The following is an 18,691-nucleotide window of genomic DNA, read 5'->3' as shown; positions in this document are numbered from 1 at the left end:
CTGTCTGGCTTTTCAAATCAATCATATTAGCTTTTTTAAACTAAAAAATATTTTGAGAATTTTCTCTTTTCATTCAGATTTAGCATAGGGTTAAAAACTGAAATCTAAGCATCTTCCAGGATGGAAAAAGGATTGTGGGTCTCTTCAGGGATAAACAGGTCTAATGTATCCTATCTAATGTTAGTGGGTGCAAACAACTAAGCATTAAGATAGATGATGTAACGATCTAATCTGTCCTCATTAATAGTGGGATTTCAGTCTCAAATTTAGGCCTCTATGTTAAACTGGTAGCCTACACTTTACAAAGAACAGCAGGAGTGTCAGCTTCACAGGGTGATTAATCCATCATAAGATACAGGTTTCGATATGGAAGATGAATCTCCCTCTGGAGATGCCTACTGCTCAGAAATAAAACCTAAAGTAGATGCCTCCCTTTAAAATACATGTACTAAGGTTAAATGATTCCATCTACTAACAAATACAACTCGGGTTTGTCTAAAATCTACAACAATAGTTTTACGTTCTTAAATATTTTAACTATAAAATAATAAAAAATGGAGAGAAAGAGAATACAATTAGAAAATGAAAAAGATTTCATTTTAAGAAAAAAAAAACACAGAAAAAGCAATCATACTTGTGCGTCACTCTGACAGAGTTAGGTTGACTTATGGCATCAGGGCCATCAGCAATCATTGCATCACCGGCAGCACCATCGGTTTCCTCTGCTTCTTCCTCATTTTCAGCATTGTGACGCTTGGTGATACTTTTGGTCTTTAACACCTGCAGTTCTTCCTCTTCTAGATTTATGTCATATATTTCACCTTCAAATTCCACAGACAAGGACCGGGTTTGGCGAGTGTGAACAAATCGGGGTTTGTATTCTGAAGCAGAAGAAAGAAACATTCCCAGCTGCATATACATGTCTACATGACTCTTACCATGAACATAAAGCATATTCCAAAGAGCAAGAATGCTGTCCAGTAAAAACATCTTATTCTTTTTTCTGTGGCTTTACAGAAAGTTATTTAATGATTTTTTTTTTGATACGTCAGGGTCCACACTTTTGTGAATAGCATGAAATCTTGATTGCTTCAAAGTTTGCATTTTGTGTTAGTCTGACCTTATGCCACAGTTAGCATCCGTATCTCCAAATAAAATCAGTATGTCAGAAATCAGATATCTAGAAAGAGACACTCAAAATATAAGAGACCGTAGGATTAGAAACCACTTTAGAAAATTAAACCATTCAGTACTGTGAAACAAGGTCACTACCTGTAAATTGGCATGTGACGTAAGTTTGACTTATGCCTTAGAATAAAAATGACTTTTTAAAAGGATGACATCTTTTGCTTTTTAAAGGTAGGCATTAAAAGGGCAAGAATCCATCATATATCAGTGTGTATGTATCTATAGGTATATACATATGTATACTTCGACACATATATCATCCGTATCTACATGTACAAGTCAGACCACCAAAAACTTGCTATATTGTAGACCTAGTGAGATTTACTGTGTCACTTTTACCCATTGAAACCTCTGAGCTTAGTAGGGTTACAGCTCTTTTAGTTACTGTCTTGGAGTTTTGCAAGTACAGCAGCATATATGAGTCAGATTAACTAAGACAGTTAACTTTTAAAGGATTTTTTAATGTTATGTACAAGAATACCTGTGTTTGGGCTCAGTCTGGAGGACCTTACACTTTTTACTTCTTTTGCTAAATGCGCTTGTTCCAAATCAGGCTGGTAAAACCCACAGTCAGTACCACACCAAAGCATATTCTGTCTAGCAAAATCACAACACTGAGCCCTAGAAATACATATTACAGATTGCAAAAATCAGTTGTAGGGTATTTCCATTTGTTACATCCATGCTGATCACACCTTTGCCACCTAACGGTTAATAGTAATTTATGCCGCAAAATAAAACGGAAGCTGTAAGAAAGTACTGCCTTTGGCAGGTAGTGTCGATTCTATTGCGGTTTTTATGTTAGTGTCTTTGAGAGACTCACATTGAACCTTTCCCACAAGAATCTTTTAGAAGTGCAGACAGCGATCCTCATTCAACTCTTCATTCAAACCGTCCTATTCTGAACTGTTTCAGTGGTTGCCTGCTGTCAGGTGAAAAAAGGCTTCCCACTCAAGTCAATGAAGACATTCATATGCCTGAAGAGAAAAACCCTAGTTTCAAAGCATCTTTCTGATTTATAACCATATTGCCCTTTAATAAAATAATGCAGAAAGATTCATAGGGTCAGATGGGACAATTTCTGGCATTGTAACAGTCTCTGATCATACCAGTTATGAATCAAGTCACTGAAAGAGTCTGGAATATATAAGCATCTTATCCACGTGTCATCTAAAAACTGAGGTCTGAACTAGCCATTTCCTTAGCAATGTGTCATCATCATGAGTCTTTCTCTGTTCTACTCAGATGAATGCTAAGGTTAATTTGGAGAAGGAGGAGGAGGTAAGAGGAATAAGAATGTTGTAAAGGAGAAAAGCATAACAAATGGACTTCTTCTGATACCCCCTTCAAATGTTCTCCAGACTTTCTCCCATGTTGTCTCCAAGTCACTTCCCCTCCCAGTTGAAAACTCCAGTCAGCCCTTGCTGGTATGCTGTTGACACCTCTTTCCAAGGTACACAACAGGTATCTCCCCTTGAAAGTATCACTTACGGGAACATTCCCCAGTTTTAGAATCACCCTGTCAATCTGACATACAGACTTTTCAGCAGACATCTGCCTGTACACACTGTGAAGTTCCTTAGATCAAACTAAACAAATGGAAGAAATTATATCAAGGCAGCATTTAGTCTGAACAATGAGACAACTCAAGACAGACAATATTGTGGTTGAACGTACAAAGAATACCAAAGATACTTGTTTACATGCAGAGCAGAGCAGGCTTTGAATCAGGAAATATTTTGGATTATACTGACACTATTTTCTTATTTCATAGACATCTGTGCAGCATCTTCTAACTTCTACAGTTCTCATACAACTTCACTATCTCCCTGTTTCAAAGACTCATCTTTATTTCATTCCCCAGTTTAGTATTCTAGATAGAGAGCAGGAGAATACAACCTGCTCTTGAATAAAGTCTGAAATCCAGGTCTGCTTGCTTTGCTATAGCTACAGAACTTTCATTGCTGGGCAGATAGATGAAAATACTTGTGCCATTTAAAAGAATAGCTTCTTTAAATAGATTTGCTTTATAGAAATCGTTAGCAGAAATAAAACCAAGCACGCTGAGCAATCTGATCTAGCTGAAGATGTCCATGCTCCTTGCAGGGGGTTTGGACTGGATGACCTTTAAATGTCCCTTCCAACCCAAACTATTCTATGGTTCTATGATTCTATACTGCTCTCCTAAAATTGTTTAGCGCACGCTCCACTAGAGGACACTGCAACCCCACTCGTGTCACCCTGGGATCCCGGAGCTTTTACGGAGCTGAAAGCAAGAGTGTACCGGGAAGCCAACACTCTGCCAGTTATTTCCCCCTGCTCCTCGCCTCGGAGTCCAAGAGATCAAGTAACACTTACTTTGCGCATTAGGGTTTCTCAAGAACTGTCTTTGATTTTTTCTTTGGGCCCTGCTGTTTCGGTAATCAGTGTCTCCACAGTTGCAGTCTTTGTCTTTACTGCCGTATCCCCGGGAGTGTATGCTGCGGGTCCGTTTTCGGATGGCAAGGATGTCGCTAGATACCTTACACTTGTGAATTCGAAGTTTGCCGGAAGCATCCTCCGTGCACTGCCACTTCTGTGAGACAGAGAAACAAAGATGATTTCCCAGTAGCATTCAAACCCCTGCTACTTTCAAGTGGATTCTAAAACAAGGCAGGCAAACGTCTTTAAAAATCAAGCAGTCCCTTAAATAACAAACTGAGAAGGGAAACATTTTAGGAACTAAATTCACTTGCATACTTCTTAACATCTCTCTCATGCTAGGCAAACATAAGCTTCAATGAAATCACTGCAAATCTGCATCAAGAAATACAACCCAGCCAAAAAAGATATATAAATCAAGAGTATCTAGACTAAACACATCTCTGAAAGGAGCAAGTGAAAAGTCTTAATTTACTGAGTCAGAGAGTACAGCTGTCAGGGATGTTTTCACCAACTCTTTTTTTTTCTTTGAAAAAACAAACTTTTTTTTTCTTTGTTCTGTGACTTGGAATTTCTAACATGATTCAGGGAAAAACAAAAAATCCCCAAAGATGAAGAACTGGTTCAGTTGTAGGGTTCCTTGGAAAGAGGACAAATTGTGGATGTGATTTATAGAAAAATACATAAACCACTAACAATATGTCATTTATTTCCTTACCAGTGGCCAGAGTTAGGACCTGCACCCTAAGACATGCCCCTGCAAACCGTGCCACTCAGACCTGCAAACATTGCTGGCTCTTTATACTTTACATGAGAAGAGAGAAGCCTGAAAGCATGATACCCCCAGCCAGCCTCCCTACACCCTGCAGGTGCAAGCAAGGGGAAGAACCTTGGGGACAGTAAACAAATAAATTAGTTTGGATAAACTCCTTTGGATACCTAAGTCTTGAGATGTGTATCAGACTTGGGAGAAAAAGGTGCAGTCTAGAGGGAGTACCTGTAAAGGGCATCATGTGTGTGCTGAGTATCAGAGCAAGTGTGGGAGCATTAGAGGAAATAGAATTTTTTTCCAGCTTGTCTGCACAGTATCCGTCTGACTTGATTATCAACATCACTGAACCAGATGGAAGATTCCAGGTGGATTTTTCCAGTGGATCCCATTGTCTTCGCATTTCAAATCAAAAAGCAACTGGGACTTTAATCTCCTTTCAACACCAAACTGTCTTAAAAAACCTAAATGTCATTTTTTTAAAACATGGATAGGTGCTGACAGAGTAGAACTCTTTTGCCCATGCCCAACGTTTGCCATATAAAGCTCCTGGGTTGCAGCTGGCACCCATAACACTTGATAAAAGCTAAGCAGCCTGTGAAGATTTTAAGTCTGTTGTAGTCTGAATAACAATAGGGAGAACTAGAAATAGCTATGTTTATTTATAATTTGAATACGACTATAAATGACTATTACTCAGTGAGTTTTGTTCACTTGTGCATCTTAAACCACAATGACCAGATTTTCCATACAAAGGAATTAAGTGTGGCCGGATAGTGTAGAGAACAAAACTCAGTAATGCTGTTGATATCTGGAACCTTTTAGTTGCTGTTTCAGCTAGGTTTCTCAATAGTGTGTCCTTTTTTTGGTTCCCGTGACTGAATAGCATAGCTTTCCCTTGCCTCATTAATAATAGCAAGATGCTAGATGCTGGTACTAATGGAGTCCTCAACTTAATTTTTCAAATGGACACTAATGTCAGAGCACAGATATTTTGGTACATCTCTTCCATTAACTAACGACTGCTCTGGACTATTTTGGTGGTGCTATCAAGCTGCCTGAAAAATGAAGAAAGAAAACTAAGCCTTAGGTAGATTTGCTGACTGGTAACCTGAGGAGTGACCTGATGTGGCTCAGAACCACAGCAGCCTGAGAGCACTCTCTGGCCTAAGACGTGGGCTGAGCTAAAAGATGGATCCCATGCTCAGAGACTTTTCCAGTGGGTTGGCATGGCTTTGATCCCAGAGCAGTAAACCAAGTGCAAAAGGGCCATACACCTCCACGCAGCTGACAGCTGCCTGAGAAATTCCACTCATGCCCAGACTTCCAGTGTAAACCTGAACCAACAAGTGACAAGGTGACTTTCTACGAGTAAGGGTGTCTGAGAGCTATAGCACTTTGCAGGATTTTGTTCTGCAGTAGCACATGCGCTCTTCCTACTGCAGCAAGAGAAGATTGTTACTGGATACGAAGTGACTGCACCACTGTGCTTCCTGTGTTTATTGGGTACACGCTACATTTATAAACACATGGCACTAGTTTTTAATGAGTCTCAAAAGCACCATTTTAAAGTAAAATAAGTATTCTCCTTGTCTAACATTAATTATAGTTAGAGGTTCCAGGAGTGGCCTCAACAGCCATTTAGATCATTCTGAACAGTATTATGACTAATGTTGAAACAAGACTCTCTGTGTCTAGTACAAGCCAATAATAGTTCTCTATTTAAAACAAGTATTCAATGTGATTCAGTTCCTCTTTTTTTTTTTTTGACTTTTCTTTAAAAAGTGTCATTATAAAGATGCTTCAGAGTTCTAAAATGGAATTTTTAGACTAACTTTCCTGAATCCCTGCCCATGCCAGCGTAATCGGGCACTGAGCATGCATTATGCAGTAAGTCATAATGGTCCTTCTGCTCAGCTTTAGATCTATAAAATGCATTAATGCGCATAAAAGAAGATTCTGACGGATGCACTGCCCCTTGCCCTCCCCTGTTTTCTACCTTCCTTTCCACCATGAATACCAAACTATTCTTTGAACTCCAGGACTGTTGGGTTTAGCTTCTGCATCCTCATTTATCCATCAATTAAAAAACCCCAAACACTGGCATATCCACAAACTCTGTATGTCTTAATTAAATTTTAATTTGTATATATTTTCTTATTTCCGACATGTTTATATTCCTTCTCACGGTGATGTTTCACAAGACACCTAAGCTGATCTAATAATTCACTGTTGCCATAGGAATACAGAATACTCCTTGCTTCTGGCTGCATGTTGATTTAGGGAGCCCTGCACTGATGTATTCTCTCTGCAGTAGGAGAAAAGAGGTCTAACTCAGAATTAAAAAAACAAAACTAATTGTAAAGAAAAAGCAGGACCCTGCAATTTGACTGCAACAAGCTGTTCTAGCATTTCAGTCATGTTGTGAAACTTAACCTATGACAGCCTTTTCCCCTGTCATTGACTCATCTTTTCCTTCTTTCATCTTATTTCATCACCTACCCTCCAGCAACTATTTCTCTCTCACCTCAGCTTCCCACCTCCAGTTTTCCTTCTACCTCAATTTAACTTCAGAGGTGAAGCAAATGTGGAAGAGGATCCTTAATACCCCCACAGCAACAGAGTCCTGAAACCCCCCACCTGAAGCTGGTGGGACTATCCTGCTGCGAGGGGCTTTGCTGGTTTACAGCCACCTCGAGCTGAGCTGAGTCTGTTCTGCACTTGCACTTAGGGCCCTGGCTGTCTCCATGCGTGCTGGCTGCCAGCTCTTCCCAGAGCATTCCCTGCCCCTGGCAGCAAATTACAGAGGCAGCATAGGAAAGTTAAAGGTATAGAAGGACTGAGCATCCCATGAGGCTAAGGACTTTGGGTTTGTCCAGTTTGAGAAAAGGAGGCTGAGGGGTGACCTCACTGCTCTCTACAGCTTCCTGAGGAGGGAAAGGGGAAAGGGAGGTGCTGGTCTCTTCTCCCTGGTATCCAGGGACAGGACGCATGCGAATGGTTCAAAGGTGTGCCAGGGGAGGTTCACACTGGACATTAGGAAGCATTTACTTATCAAGAGGGCAGTCAAACAGGTTTCCTAGGGAGGTGGTCAATGTTCCAAGCCTGTCAGTGTTTAAGAGGCATTTGGACAATGCCCTTAACAACAGGCTTTAACCTTTGGTCAGCTCTGAAGTGGCCAGGTAGTTGGACTCAATGATCATTTTAGGTTCCCTCCAACTGAAATATCATATCGTATCGTATCATATCGTATCGTATCGTATCGTATCGTATCGTATCCTATCCTATCCTATCCTATCCTATCCTATCCTATCCTATCCTATCCTATCCTTCAGAAGCTCAAGCTGCTTTAATCTCTGCCAACCATGAAGTTCAAACATGTAAGTTCCTCAGTAGGGAAGCAAGCACCAGACTGCAGCAGACCTGCAGCAGGAGCTTTTCCTTGGGTGATGTCATTGGCATGGTGCGTTTTCTTCTAGGCGTAGAAGTTTGCCCTTATAAAGTCATTTCAGAGGCAGAGGGGAACAAATAGGCATGTTAAAAGGGTATTGTTTGTACTTGGTGGTTTTGCTTTGTGCTGCTACTGGCATGGCTCCAGCTGCAACCTAGAGCTACATGACCAAGACTTCATTACTACCTTGGGTCTCAGTTTCCTCGTATTAATCAGTTTGTGCCACAGCCTTAAAATTAAGTAAGTCTATTTCATTACTGAATATAACTAAGGCATAAAAATATATGTTTAGCATGAATCATTGTAATGTGCTGCACTGTAAATATCTACTTAAGTAGGATTGCAAATCAACTTTGTTTATTTAATAGACGATGATAGCTTTGAGAGTTGCTGCCCCCTTATATAGAGAGGAAATTAATTAGACAATTTGTGGAAGGTGTTTTTTTAACAGTAGGCAAGCTAAGAGTTTCTCTACGAAATGTAATTAACCAAAATTTGCAGTAGACACTTCAGTGTTAAATATCTTGTCAGATTTTATCACAAAGCTATGAAACCCTGAAAAACATGCAACTGGAAATATAACATAGTGACAATATTTTTACAGGTGCTTTTTCATTTTGGTAATGTATGGCTGACTTTGCGTATTATTGCCCAGCCTAGGGAATGTTAATATAAGGCATAAAAAGGAAGACTTCATGAATTTAAACATGCCCTCAAGATCCCATTTCCCTTTTTTCTTGTTTCAAAAGGTATGATTTAAATTTGAAAACAGTTTAGATGAAAATACATCATGGGCTGTGTATGTGTGTACTCTTTCCCTCTATTAGCAGTAATCAGATCTGGGTGAGTGTCAGGGGATATGATGTGATAATACTGGTAAGGGAGTCTGGTTTAGGGCTGTGCTACTGCAGTAGAACTGAGTCCTGTTTTTGCTTTCTCTGTGCCTTTCAAAGAGGCCACACCACACAGCATATTGAAAACTCCCCTGTAATTAGTTGTCTATAGTAAATAGTAAAGAGTAGCAGCAGTTTGTTTCTGCTGAACTTGACCTGAATACTGAAAACTGTTTACGGGCTAAGGTCATGTCCTCTACACATTCCTGGTCCTGACTGAGACTCCTAAATGCTCCTGGAAATATTAATTGGTGGTGTTAGATCTCAGCAGTATTTGAACAATGCACGTGAGTGCAGCTGTTTAACAGGGATGGTGCGCCAGGTTCGCTCAGGCAATGTGGAATTGCTGCATTTTTGTGGAACAAGAATCTCCTCCTTCATTTTAGAACTGGGTTGATGCTGCTTATAAAGGCAGATCTCAATTTTTGCACCACTCCCTCATAACTGGACCACCTTCTATTGAATCATGCACAGCTCCAGAGTTTACCAACGTGAATATATTCAAAGATAGTTATTTACATACAGCCTTACCTCCTGAGAAAGTGTTCCTGAAAAGTACAATGATTAGTGGTTCAACAGATAGGGAGCAATTTTTCATACAAGAACTGATGCAATATAGGGGGAAATGTCCCTTCCAACCCTAACCATTCTATGATTCTATGACTTTAGAAATACATTTAGTTAAATGCACAGGGACAGAACTGGAGGAAAAAAAAAGAAATTAATCACTGTAAAACAGAAATAACTATACGAAAATTGCCAATTTTGAGCTACTTCACAGCATTTAATGAATCAAAGAAAAATAAAATAGCCTAGGAAGTTTACAGACAACATAACTGTGCATTCTCGACGTATAGACAAGATTGATTTTAAGTGTCACAATTATAGCAGTTATCTAGTTTATAAAAATTGCATGGACTACATTGTCAGCTCTGGAAGTATAGGTACCTAGTTCAAGACATCAAATAGTTCATCTCCATAGCATTCTCTACCAAATCTATTAGCTTGTCTTGTCTAAAGTTACAACTCAACATCAACATACTTCTGTTATTATCCAATAAAAGTCCACTCTCAGGTGCAAACAAATAGGAACCAATGAAAAGGATAAATTTAGCCTTTCAGTTATAAATAGCAATACCGATAATAAACTGTTACTATTGGGTCACATACATTTAATTTGTAGAGGACTTAGTTTGTATTATATGTCATTGGATACTTTAAAATGTAATGTGCAAAAAGAGAAAAAGGAGTACTACAGAAAGCGCTAAGCATGATTCTTGCATAATCTATGCTTTCTATCTAAACATTTTTGATACATAAAATTGCTTTTTAAGGTGCTATTCTACCAAAAAGTCTTTCTGGTAGAGAACACTGATAAGGTGGTGGTAAAAAATGCTGGACACAGTCGTGCATTGAAAGGGATGAAACCAGTGAAACCAGTGATCTTCCCAGACTGGAATATCTCTTGACTTTATCCAGAATAGAGCTGGTACTTCAGATTAAGAATTGCTTAAATTAGAAGAATTGTCAAATCTGGAAAGAGTTGCCTTCTGTTTAATACGAAACTTAAATATTTAGGCTGAAATGTGAAACACCATGCTTTGAAGGATTATTTTTTGAGATAAAGGAACTTATCTTCATATATGGTTTTAACTCATAAACAGAGTGGTATTTTAACAAGAGATATAATAATTTCTGGCAATTCCTATGAATTCTGGTGTAACTAAGTTGCAGGCATGTTTCTGTCCACTATGAGGGACAACTCCATAAAGGGTCTAAAGTGAGCAATAGCTGCAAGAGCTGTTCATGAAAGCACTGAAGTATGTACTTAGTTTTAAGCATGACTGATCCCAACCACATATGCTTCCAGTCAAGCCTGTGAATAGATGCTCTGCTGAATTACAACTAAGATTAGGTGATACCAATGGGCAGATGGCAAAGAAGAGCCAGCTTTGAACCAATATTCTGGTAAAGCAGGTTGATCACCAGTGCCTTTCGACTCCTGCAAACATCAGGAGGTTGTTCCGAAACTGGGAGGATCCGTGAATGATGTTCATGTGCCATATCATAATTTTATTTGGTTTTCAGTGAGTGCTCGAGGTCTGGCTGTCAGTGACTGGCCAGCCATCTGACACTTCTGGCCAGCTCTTACCGGCTTACGTTTTTATTCATACTCCACAGCTGGTCATAAAGATGACCTTTATAAATGTATGGTCTGTGATATTTATTTTATGAGAATATAGATACTTGAGCCAAACCAGACTACACTTAATAAGCCCCATTCTAATTTCCTTTACAGTATTATCTGTAAGCTGATTGATGGCAAGCGTTCTTTTAGTATTACAAATAGACATGCTTTCAACCGAATGCGGATATAATAACGTGATAAATATGAATACGAACAATAAAATTAAATTCTTATGCTAGATTTTTAAATGGCGAAGAATACATGAGAAATAAGAGGTATGTACAGACTACATAAGATGCTCTTTGGATCAGAGCCAGAAGAATCTTGCACATGTACTGCAGAGCTGATGCTTGGATTCAGCAACATGTCTCCAGTGCCTACCTGTAAAGTCTTAAATCACTATAAAATGCACTGAGACTTAATCTAACTAAAATCTCACTGTATAGTCTTCAGGTGTGCTCTCCAAATGGAATATTATTTCTTTAGAGTGGTTTTGGGATACATTTCCTTGGGAGGAAACACATTATTCTGCATCTCTAAAGCTGATGTGCAGGAAGTAAGAGCACAAGGAAGATTAGTGGATGCGGCATTATACCCACCTAGCGCGATTTGAGTTCACGGGCATACATGTCATACAAACACAGGCAGCACGACACATTTTTCCGTTCTGCCCACTGTCAGTGCTCGTTGGAGCTAGCAGCAGACCACAGATCTTTACCAGTATCAGACCTTTGCTGTTCACAAACTGGCAGGTAGTGTCGAACAGATGGTAGGAGATGTATGCTCATAAAATAAACAGACCTGTGTCTGGGTTTGGTTGCTGAGTCATCCAACCTAAAGAGCTGAAATTTTGAACACAAAACTTAACAGTTCTCATTTTGGGAAGATGGCTTTTTTTTTCCCTATGGGGAAAATTTTAAAACAAGGTTGTGGTTTGTGTAATTTTTGTAAGAGGATAAAAATATATATTTGGCTATGGATTTAATACCAATTATAAATAATGGATTGAACAGTAAAATGAAGACACCTGGTCTATCAGTCACAAGACCTCTAAAGATAACTGCTATCTGGGAAACAGTGTTAAGTCCCAGAAGTCAAAATTATGCCTCAGGAAAATTCCTATGACTCAGACTGGTGGAGAGAAAAAGAATAAATACTTATGAATTAACTCAACTCATTAATTACACTTTTAGGTAAGGGAAAGAAAGAAAGAAAAAGTATAAAAAACCCCACAGTTAACATGCTTTTATTTGGTATTTGCTAAGTATCCAGAAGAAATTAATGGGTGAGAAAACTGAGTGAGTTATTTGAGGTTACTGAAAAATAACCTGCTAGAGGACTTAAACTAACGTATATTCTCATCTCAGATTACTTCAGTGGAAATCTGAGAGGAGATTTGGGTCATGATAATGTTATATTAATACAGAGAAACATTTGTTCACATGCTTTTATTTCTGCTCTACTGGAAAATTAACAAAGTTTTAGTGAAAAGTTCGCATTGATTGTTTCCCATTTTAAAACAACAGCAAGGGTACCAATGTTGCAGGTGAACAGATATTTCTATACTGTGCACTTTATTACAGTAAAGCTGAGAGGGGAAATACGTATCAATGAAATAGAAAATGTGCAAATCATTTAACTGCTAAAACCCATAACAGTCACTACTAAACCAGACAGGCTCAATCAAGAGATCTCAGTAAGTTACACTACACAAAACTAGTGAAAAATTTGGCATATAAACTACGAAGGAAACTTCCAGTTCCCATCATAATTTCTCTCAGCGCTCTCTGAGATGTGAAGCAGGGACCACAAAGAAAACTTCTGCTCCACCCCAAGTCCCAAAGCTGAGCAGAGAGCCCACCCTGCTCCTGCTCCCTTTGCAGGGGGAGTGAACCTGGCCTGAGTGTGATGGGACCAGCTGTGTTGTGGGTGAGCGCAAGTCAAGAGCTGAGTCAGGACAGGAGCCAAAATCTAGCCTGCATCCAAATATGATAGGGGCAGGTGACCCATAACTCACAAGGTAAACAAAATTAACAGGACTTCCCAAGTTATGAAGTTGAGGAAGAGGAAGAAAACATGAAATAGTCAAGTCCAGATATTAAGCAAGCAAAAAATTACGACCATGTGCAATTGCTGGAAGGAACATCTGGAGGTCATTTAGTCCAACCTCCTCCTCAAAGGAGGAACAACATTATTAGGTTTTGAAAGTATCCCTGAATGGACTTTCCACAGCCTGCTTAATTACTCTTATGGTACCGTTTTTTTTTCCACACACCTAGTCAGACTTCCCCTTGCTGCAACTTTTCTGTTGCTGATAGCCCTTTTGCTGTCTATCTCCAAGAAGCGGAGGTCTGTCTTCTCTCTAATTAGCCATTAGTTAGTTGAACTGCTGGAGGTCCCAGCCCAAATGCAGCGCTCCAGCTGCAGCCCACAAGCACCAAGGAGAAGTGAGTACTCACTTCCCATGACCTGTTAGCTCTGCTTGTGCTAATGCAGCTCAGCAGGCGCAGTCCTCTCCTCCACAACAGCTCACTGCTGACCCAAGTTAATGACTGGCTGAACATAACTCAAAAGTGAACACGTCCATGCAGTTGCGCACATCTCATTTCTGATATGTTCTCAAGGAGGTGAGTGAACTTGTGGAAACTGTCCTCCCATAAAGTGTATTATGAAAAAATACCAAGGGGATGGTGTTCTACAATGAAAGTGATGCAATCTGTCAGTGGTGCTGAAAAATTAAATTACAAAAAAAGTCATGGTGAAAGTAGTTCAACTTAACTTTGCATATGCATTTTATAACTATTTTTTCTTATTGAAACAAACCTGGTTTTTTTTTTCTGGTAACTCGTAAGCCTTGCTGATTACAGCTAAATGTAATCTATAATCTAAATTTCCTATCTTTTTTTTTTGGCAGTCATTTAGAACTTATAAAAATATGGAATAATTATAGCAATTATACAGATGTTTAATATTTTCTTCTTTTTAGCATTTTTTATGCTTACCTGCTTTCGGACAGACATTGGGTATAAAAATAATTGAACTTTTGAAACTTTTATTTAAAAACAGTTTCATTACTATGCTAAGTTCTTTTTAATTTTTTTTTAAGACATTACTTATTAAATAGAAGGTAAGTTGAAGCAATTATTTTTGTGAGTACCACATCCTTGGAGATTTCGGAACTAGCAGGTCTCATGATCACACCTCATTTTAATACAGGAAAACCAAATTTTCTTCTTTTTCAACTCCCAGTTGTGTTCTCTGTTTCAGATGAACTAGATATTGACTAAAGTAAATTAAAATGAAGAATAAGCTCTAAGTGTACTAGACAGTACTTTGGTGTATTAACTCACCAAATGTTTATTCTTAGTTCTAGACATTTAGCAGCAACTTCCCACAGACCAGTAATTTAATTATTTAAAAATCTGTCAGTAGTCACTCATCCTGTGAGAGCGATTTTAATTTAAGTAATGTTAACTGCAACTGGTTAGAGTAAATTTAGGAATTATTATAAACCATCATAATTAAAATGAAGATTTTTTTCTATATATGCACCTATGTAATTTAAAGATACTAATCTCAGAAGATAAAACAAAGTTAAGATCCACGTAAAAATATTTCCTCTTTCTCTTTTCCAAGAGGTCCAAAATGACTAGGGAAATTCTGCTGGAGGAATCTCATAATAAACTATGATGCTTCATATTGCACATTGGAAACCATCTGGGATAAAGTAAAATTATTTGGCCTATTGACTTTTTAATTTTGTTTAAGAACTTTTCTACATGGAAAAAATCCTATGGACACTTATTTCACACTGCAATGCCTTGCTGATGTTCGTGTTATTTCCAATGTCACTCTTTAAATTTACTCTTTACTATTCTACGTTGACTTCCCTGTAAGAACCCTGAGAGAGAAACTACCCTTACTCTGTCTGATGGAAGTTTCTGAAGTTTTTTGGTAGGCACATTTAACTTTGATATCACTGAAAGAAGCCTTTAGGATGTCAGAAGTACTGGGGACAACTGTGGTCTTTTTGTTTAAGAAAATAATTTCTATACACTGGTGGCTAGGTCTGAAAATTGGTCTTAAAAAGGTCAGTTCAGCCCTGTCCTTCATTCAGCCATGCAGGATGGCTGCTGGGCTTTGTGGAGCTGATGTATCTTCAGCATTTAAAGGACCCCAACGGGAGTTTGTAGGTGGGAGAGCTGCTATCAAAGACCATTGCTCTCGTAAGCTCCTTGCTGCCTCAAGGCCTTCTCCCTCCATCCTTTGATCAAACAGGATTCACCAATGTGGATGGAAATACAAGTCTTCCACCATGGGCTGGGAACAGGTCTGTGAGCAATCTTTCCTGCTGCTTCAGGTGTGATATCTGGTCAGGACACTTAAACTTTTCTATTCACACGTGGAAAAGTAAAGTTATTCTTAACCCGATTTTGGCATAAGAGGTAATAAATATAATAAACAATTGCAAAAAAAATATTTTGGTATTTTAAAATTAAACATTTTAGTGTCTAACAGTCTAAATGACTCCATTGAGCTCCTTTAGTTTTTATAAAAATGTTCAGTTTTTCAAATTCAATCTCTGTTTACAATGGCACTGTTTGAACTCCTGAAAACTTTGCCCTTGGCTGAGACTGCGATATTGTGTATAGCCCTTCAAAAGTGGCTGCATTTGAGGAGAATGTGTGAGGTGAGAGCTGTGGCAGAGGACCTGACCGAGGATGTGCCAGCCAAAACATGCTCCAGTCCAATCTGGGATTAAACGAGATTTACTGTAACACGATGCTCTAATGAATGAGAAGGGGGAAAGGTGGGGATGGAGCATGTCTCTAAGTGAGTGAGCTCTTCCCAGTTCCCTCCAGTTTATTGTGCAAAGCTCTACCTGCCCTGGGCGAAGCACCATGGGTGGCTGCAGATGGAAGTGGAGCACAGTAAGGCTTTATGCTCCCGTTCAAAACAGTTTACCAATATTTCAGCGCCAGGCCTATGGCCGGCTGCAGCGGTTTGAGCAAACATCTGAGGAAAAGGCACAAGTGCCTGCCTGGGAAAAATCACCTCACACTCTTCTAGGGAGGTGTGTGGGGACAGGGATGGAGCAGGAGGATGGCAGGGAGGGCATGAGCTGTTGCCTGGAACCCCCAGCATGTGCCTAGTTAAAGGTGGTGTCGATGGGAAGGCATACAGCTCCCTTCCACATCTCCCCAGTAAATTAATCTTCATATATTACCATAGATATAGCATTAACTCAGAACAGATTGAAGAGAACTTGGGGTCAGACTCACTTTTTCTTAATTTCGCTTGCTCCCTGTATACACATGACAGAGCAACAGGCATAAGCATCCAAGTCAGGGGTGCAGTAACTTCTGATTTTGTGAGCAGGCAATTAGACTTTTGTATCAGTCAGGCATTATACTGAAGTCATTAAGGCTCCCAAAAGAAAAAGTAGCATTTGGGTATGGGTATCACTGTCTGATTCCTTACAGTGACTTTAAACAGCAAGCGTTTCTGAGCAAGGAGATCCTTCTATTAAAGGTGTTTCAATATATAACAAAGCATGATGATTACAAAGTGTGCCGTCCAGCTGTTCAGCCCACCAAATGAAATCATGTGTAACCATACGACTCACCAGTTTGCTTCAGTAATTCTGAATTAGCCCAGTAAGCACAAGTTTTCACTGCTCAAAAAGGTTCTCTCCCTTATTCACTATTATAATTGAATTAGCTTGCATATTTAGCAACACACTGAATCAAAGAAAAAGTAGTCATCTAGTGTTATATTTGACCATGAGAGTTTTACCATAAGCCCTGTACTGACAGAGTAAACTAAGGAATAACCCTCCAACATCGTAAATTGGACCACTGCTTGGAGCAATTTGTATCTGATTTTCTTTGCTCTGAAGATATTCAGAATAATAATCTTTTAGCTATCTTCCAAATGCCATATTCTGCAGATTCTTTTGTCCCATAGTGAAAAATAAGTATTTCCCTGAGGCACATAGAAGACTGCAGTTGTTTGTGGCTTACCTGTCCTGGTTGTTCGCAGGCTGTCTGGTATCTTGCTTGTTGGCATAACTCTTTTACTCTCTCATATTTCGGTAGTTGATTAGACTGTTGAGTGTTTTTGTTGGGCTCCTCCTTCTTGCGTAGAAATTTGCTTTAAAAAAAATAAAGTTGAACATTTTAGATACACTCTTCTAAACTCTGCAGATGATGAATTTAACCGGAAAAGCAAAGCTACTTGAACATTTAATGTCTTCTCAGGGAAAAAAAAATCCCCATATTTTTAAGTGACCTTCAATGTAGGTCACGTAGTGAAAAAGGCTCAGATGATTTGCTGGAAATTACCCAAAAAGAAAATAAGGGTTGCTGAAATATGCCTAACTGATACAGTTCAGCACCATTCACACACAAATGTATGTTCTCTCACAAAGCAAAACACACTGAAGCAGTACTCGTCTGGCTGAAAAGCCCAGCTGAAGAGAATAAATGACTTCCGTACTCACTCAGCACTAGCTTGGCTGTATCTTATATATGACAATGTGTCTTACATGCACTGTTTTGTACTATATCACACAAGATTTCCATAATCTGTAAAGCCATAAAAGTGCTTTTTACAAGGAAATTGCTGTAAAAGTTTTACTCCGAGAAAGTTTTCACAGCAGTAATTGGCAAGGTGAGAGGGTGTAAAGAGGTACCAGTGAAAACAGGAGCAGTTATAGTAATAAATCTTGTTTATACATAAGTCTTTTCTTAGCTAGAACAAAAATGAAGAATGCTTCCGATATGTGACGGAAAATACAAAATCAGTTGGTAGGAGGATTCTTCTGGATTTGAAACAGAAATTTTGAAAGAATATGAGTCAGATGATGACATAAGTGGTCACAAGTACAATGTTAGAGAAAGAGGAGGTACAGACTAGGAAAGTTGCCAGAAAAACATGCTTTCAAATTTCTTCAGAGGTAAGGTTTGGGAGCACAGCACCTTGCAAAGCCAGTGGTGAGAAACTAGGAAAGAAGTCAGGTCTGTAAGTTTGCTTGCAAAATCTACTACTTCACTGACCATAAAAAGAAAGACGAGGAAGCAGAAAGCAAAGCATGTACAAAAGCATGTTCCCAGCAGGCAGGCTCTCCCAAAACTCTCTCACCCCTAATAATTACCCTCTTTCCACCAGGAATGTGTCACGCCAAATTTTGGTCTTCTTGTTTGCTCGAAACCTGAAAGCAAATTAATAATATTTACTGCTGGCACCTATGTATAGCACTGCTAGTGTTAACAATTTATTTCTGAAACAACATGTCTCCACTTATATATACCTGCAATTTTTAAGATGTGCTATTTAAGAGACTCTTCAACTGTGAAAGCTGTGGTCGTTGGCATGACAGCTCCTTTTCACAGAATCTCTTTTTCCACTCAGTTGTTAATTTACCTAGGTGTTTGTTTCTGAACTGGCTAAAAAAAAAATATGCTGGGACCCACCTGTTTCCTGGTCTCTCCAAGTCCAGAAGCTTTAGGACAGATTTACCATCCATATCTGGAGGCGTGTCAAGTCCTGCTATATCCAGAATTGTTGGAGCAAGATCAATATTCAGAACTATCTGAGGCACTCTGGAAATCAACAGAAAAGGTCGTAGTTATCATGTGTTCGATATGTAATTCTTCACATTCTCTTGGAAACAGAATGGTAATTAATGTTTATCAGGGCTTTGAAGATGTAAAGCTCTACAGAAATGCTAAGCTTAGAAATTCCCCTTTGAAGGCCAGAACTCGGAGAATGACAGGGCA

The 18,691-nt window shown here is 39.0% G+C and overlaps 1 protein-coding gene across 2 annotated transcripts in view; it reads right to left on the bottom strand.

Annotated features, from left to right (window-relative positions):
- Positions 1–18,691, bottom strand: part of SULF1 (sulfatase 1) — a 130,761-nt gene that overhangs the window by 16,463 nt on the left and 95,607 nt on the right. For both annotated transcript variants that reach the window (XM_086740924.1, XM_086740923.1), the window contains exons 12-16: positions 18,386–18,514; positions 18,067–18,123; positions 16,934–17,063; positions 3,547–3,763; positions 635–881 (exon numbers count right to left, since the gene is read on the bottom strand). In XM_086740924.1, the coding sequence (XP_086597050.1) occupies positions 635–881; positions 3,547–3,763; positions 16,934–17,063; positions 18,067–18,123; positions 18,386–18,514 (780 nt within the window). The remainder of the gene's footprint in view (positions 1–634; positions 882–3,546; positions 3,764–16,933; positions 17,064–18,066; positions 18,124–18,385; positions 18,515–18,691) is intronic.

Source organism: Chlamydotis macqueenii, chromosome 2 (assembly GCF_036417535.1).
Source record: "Chlamydotis macqueenii isolate bChlMac1 chromosome 2, bChlMac1.mat, whole genome shotgun sequence".
Taxonomy (NCBI): domain Eukaryota; kingdom Metazoa; phylum Chordata; class Aves; order Otidiformes; family Otididae; genus Chlamydotis; species Chlamydotis macqueenii.
This window is presented reverse-complemented; position numbering and strand designations above follow the sequence as displayed.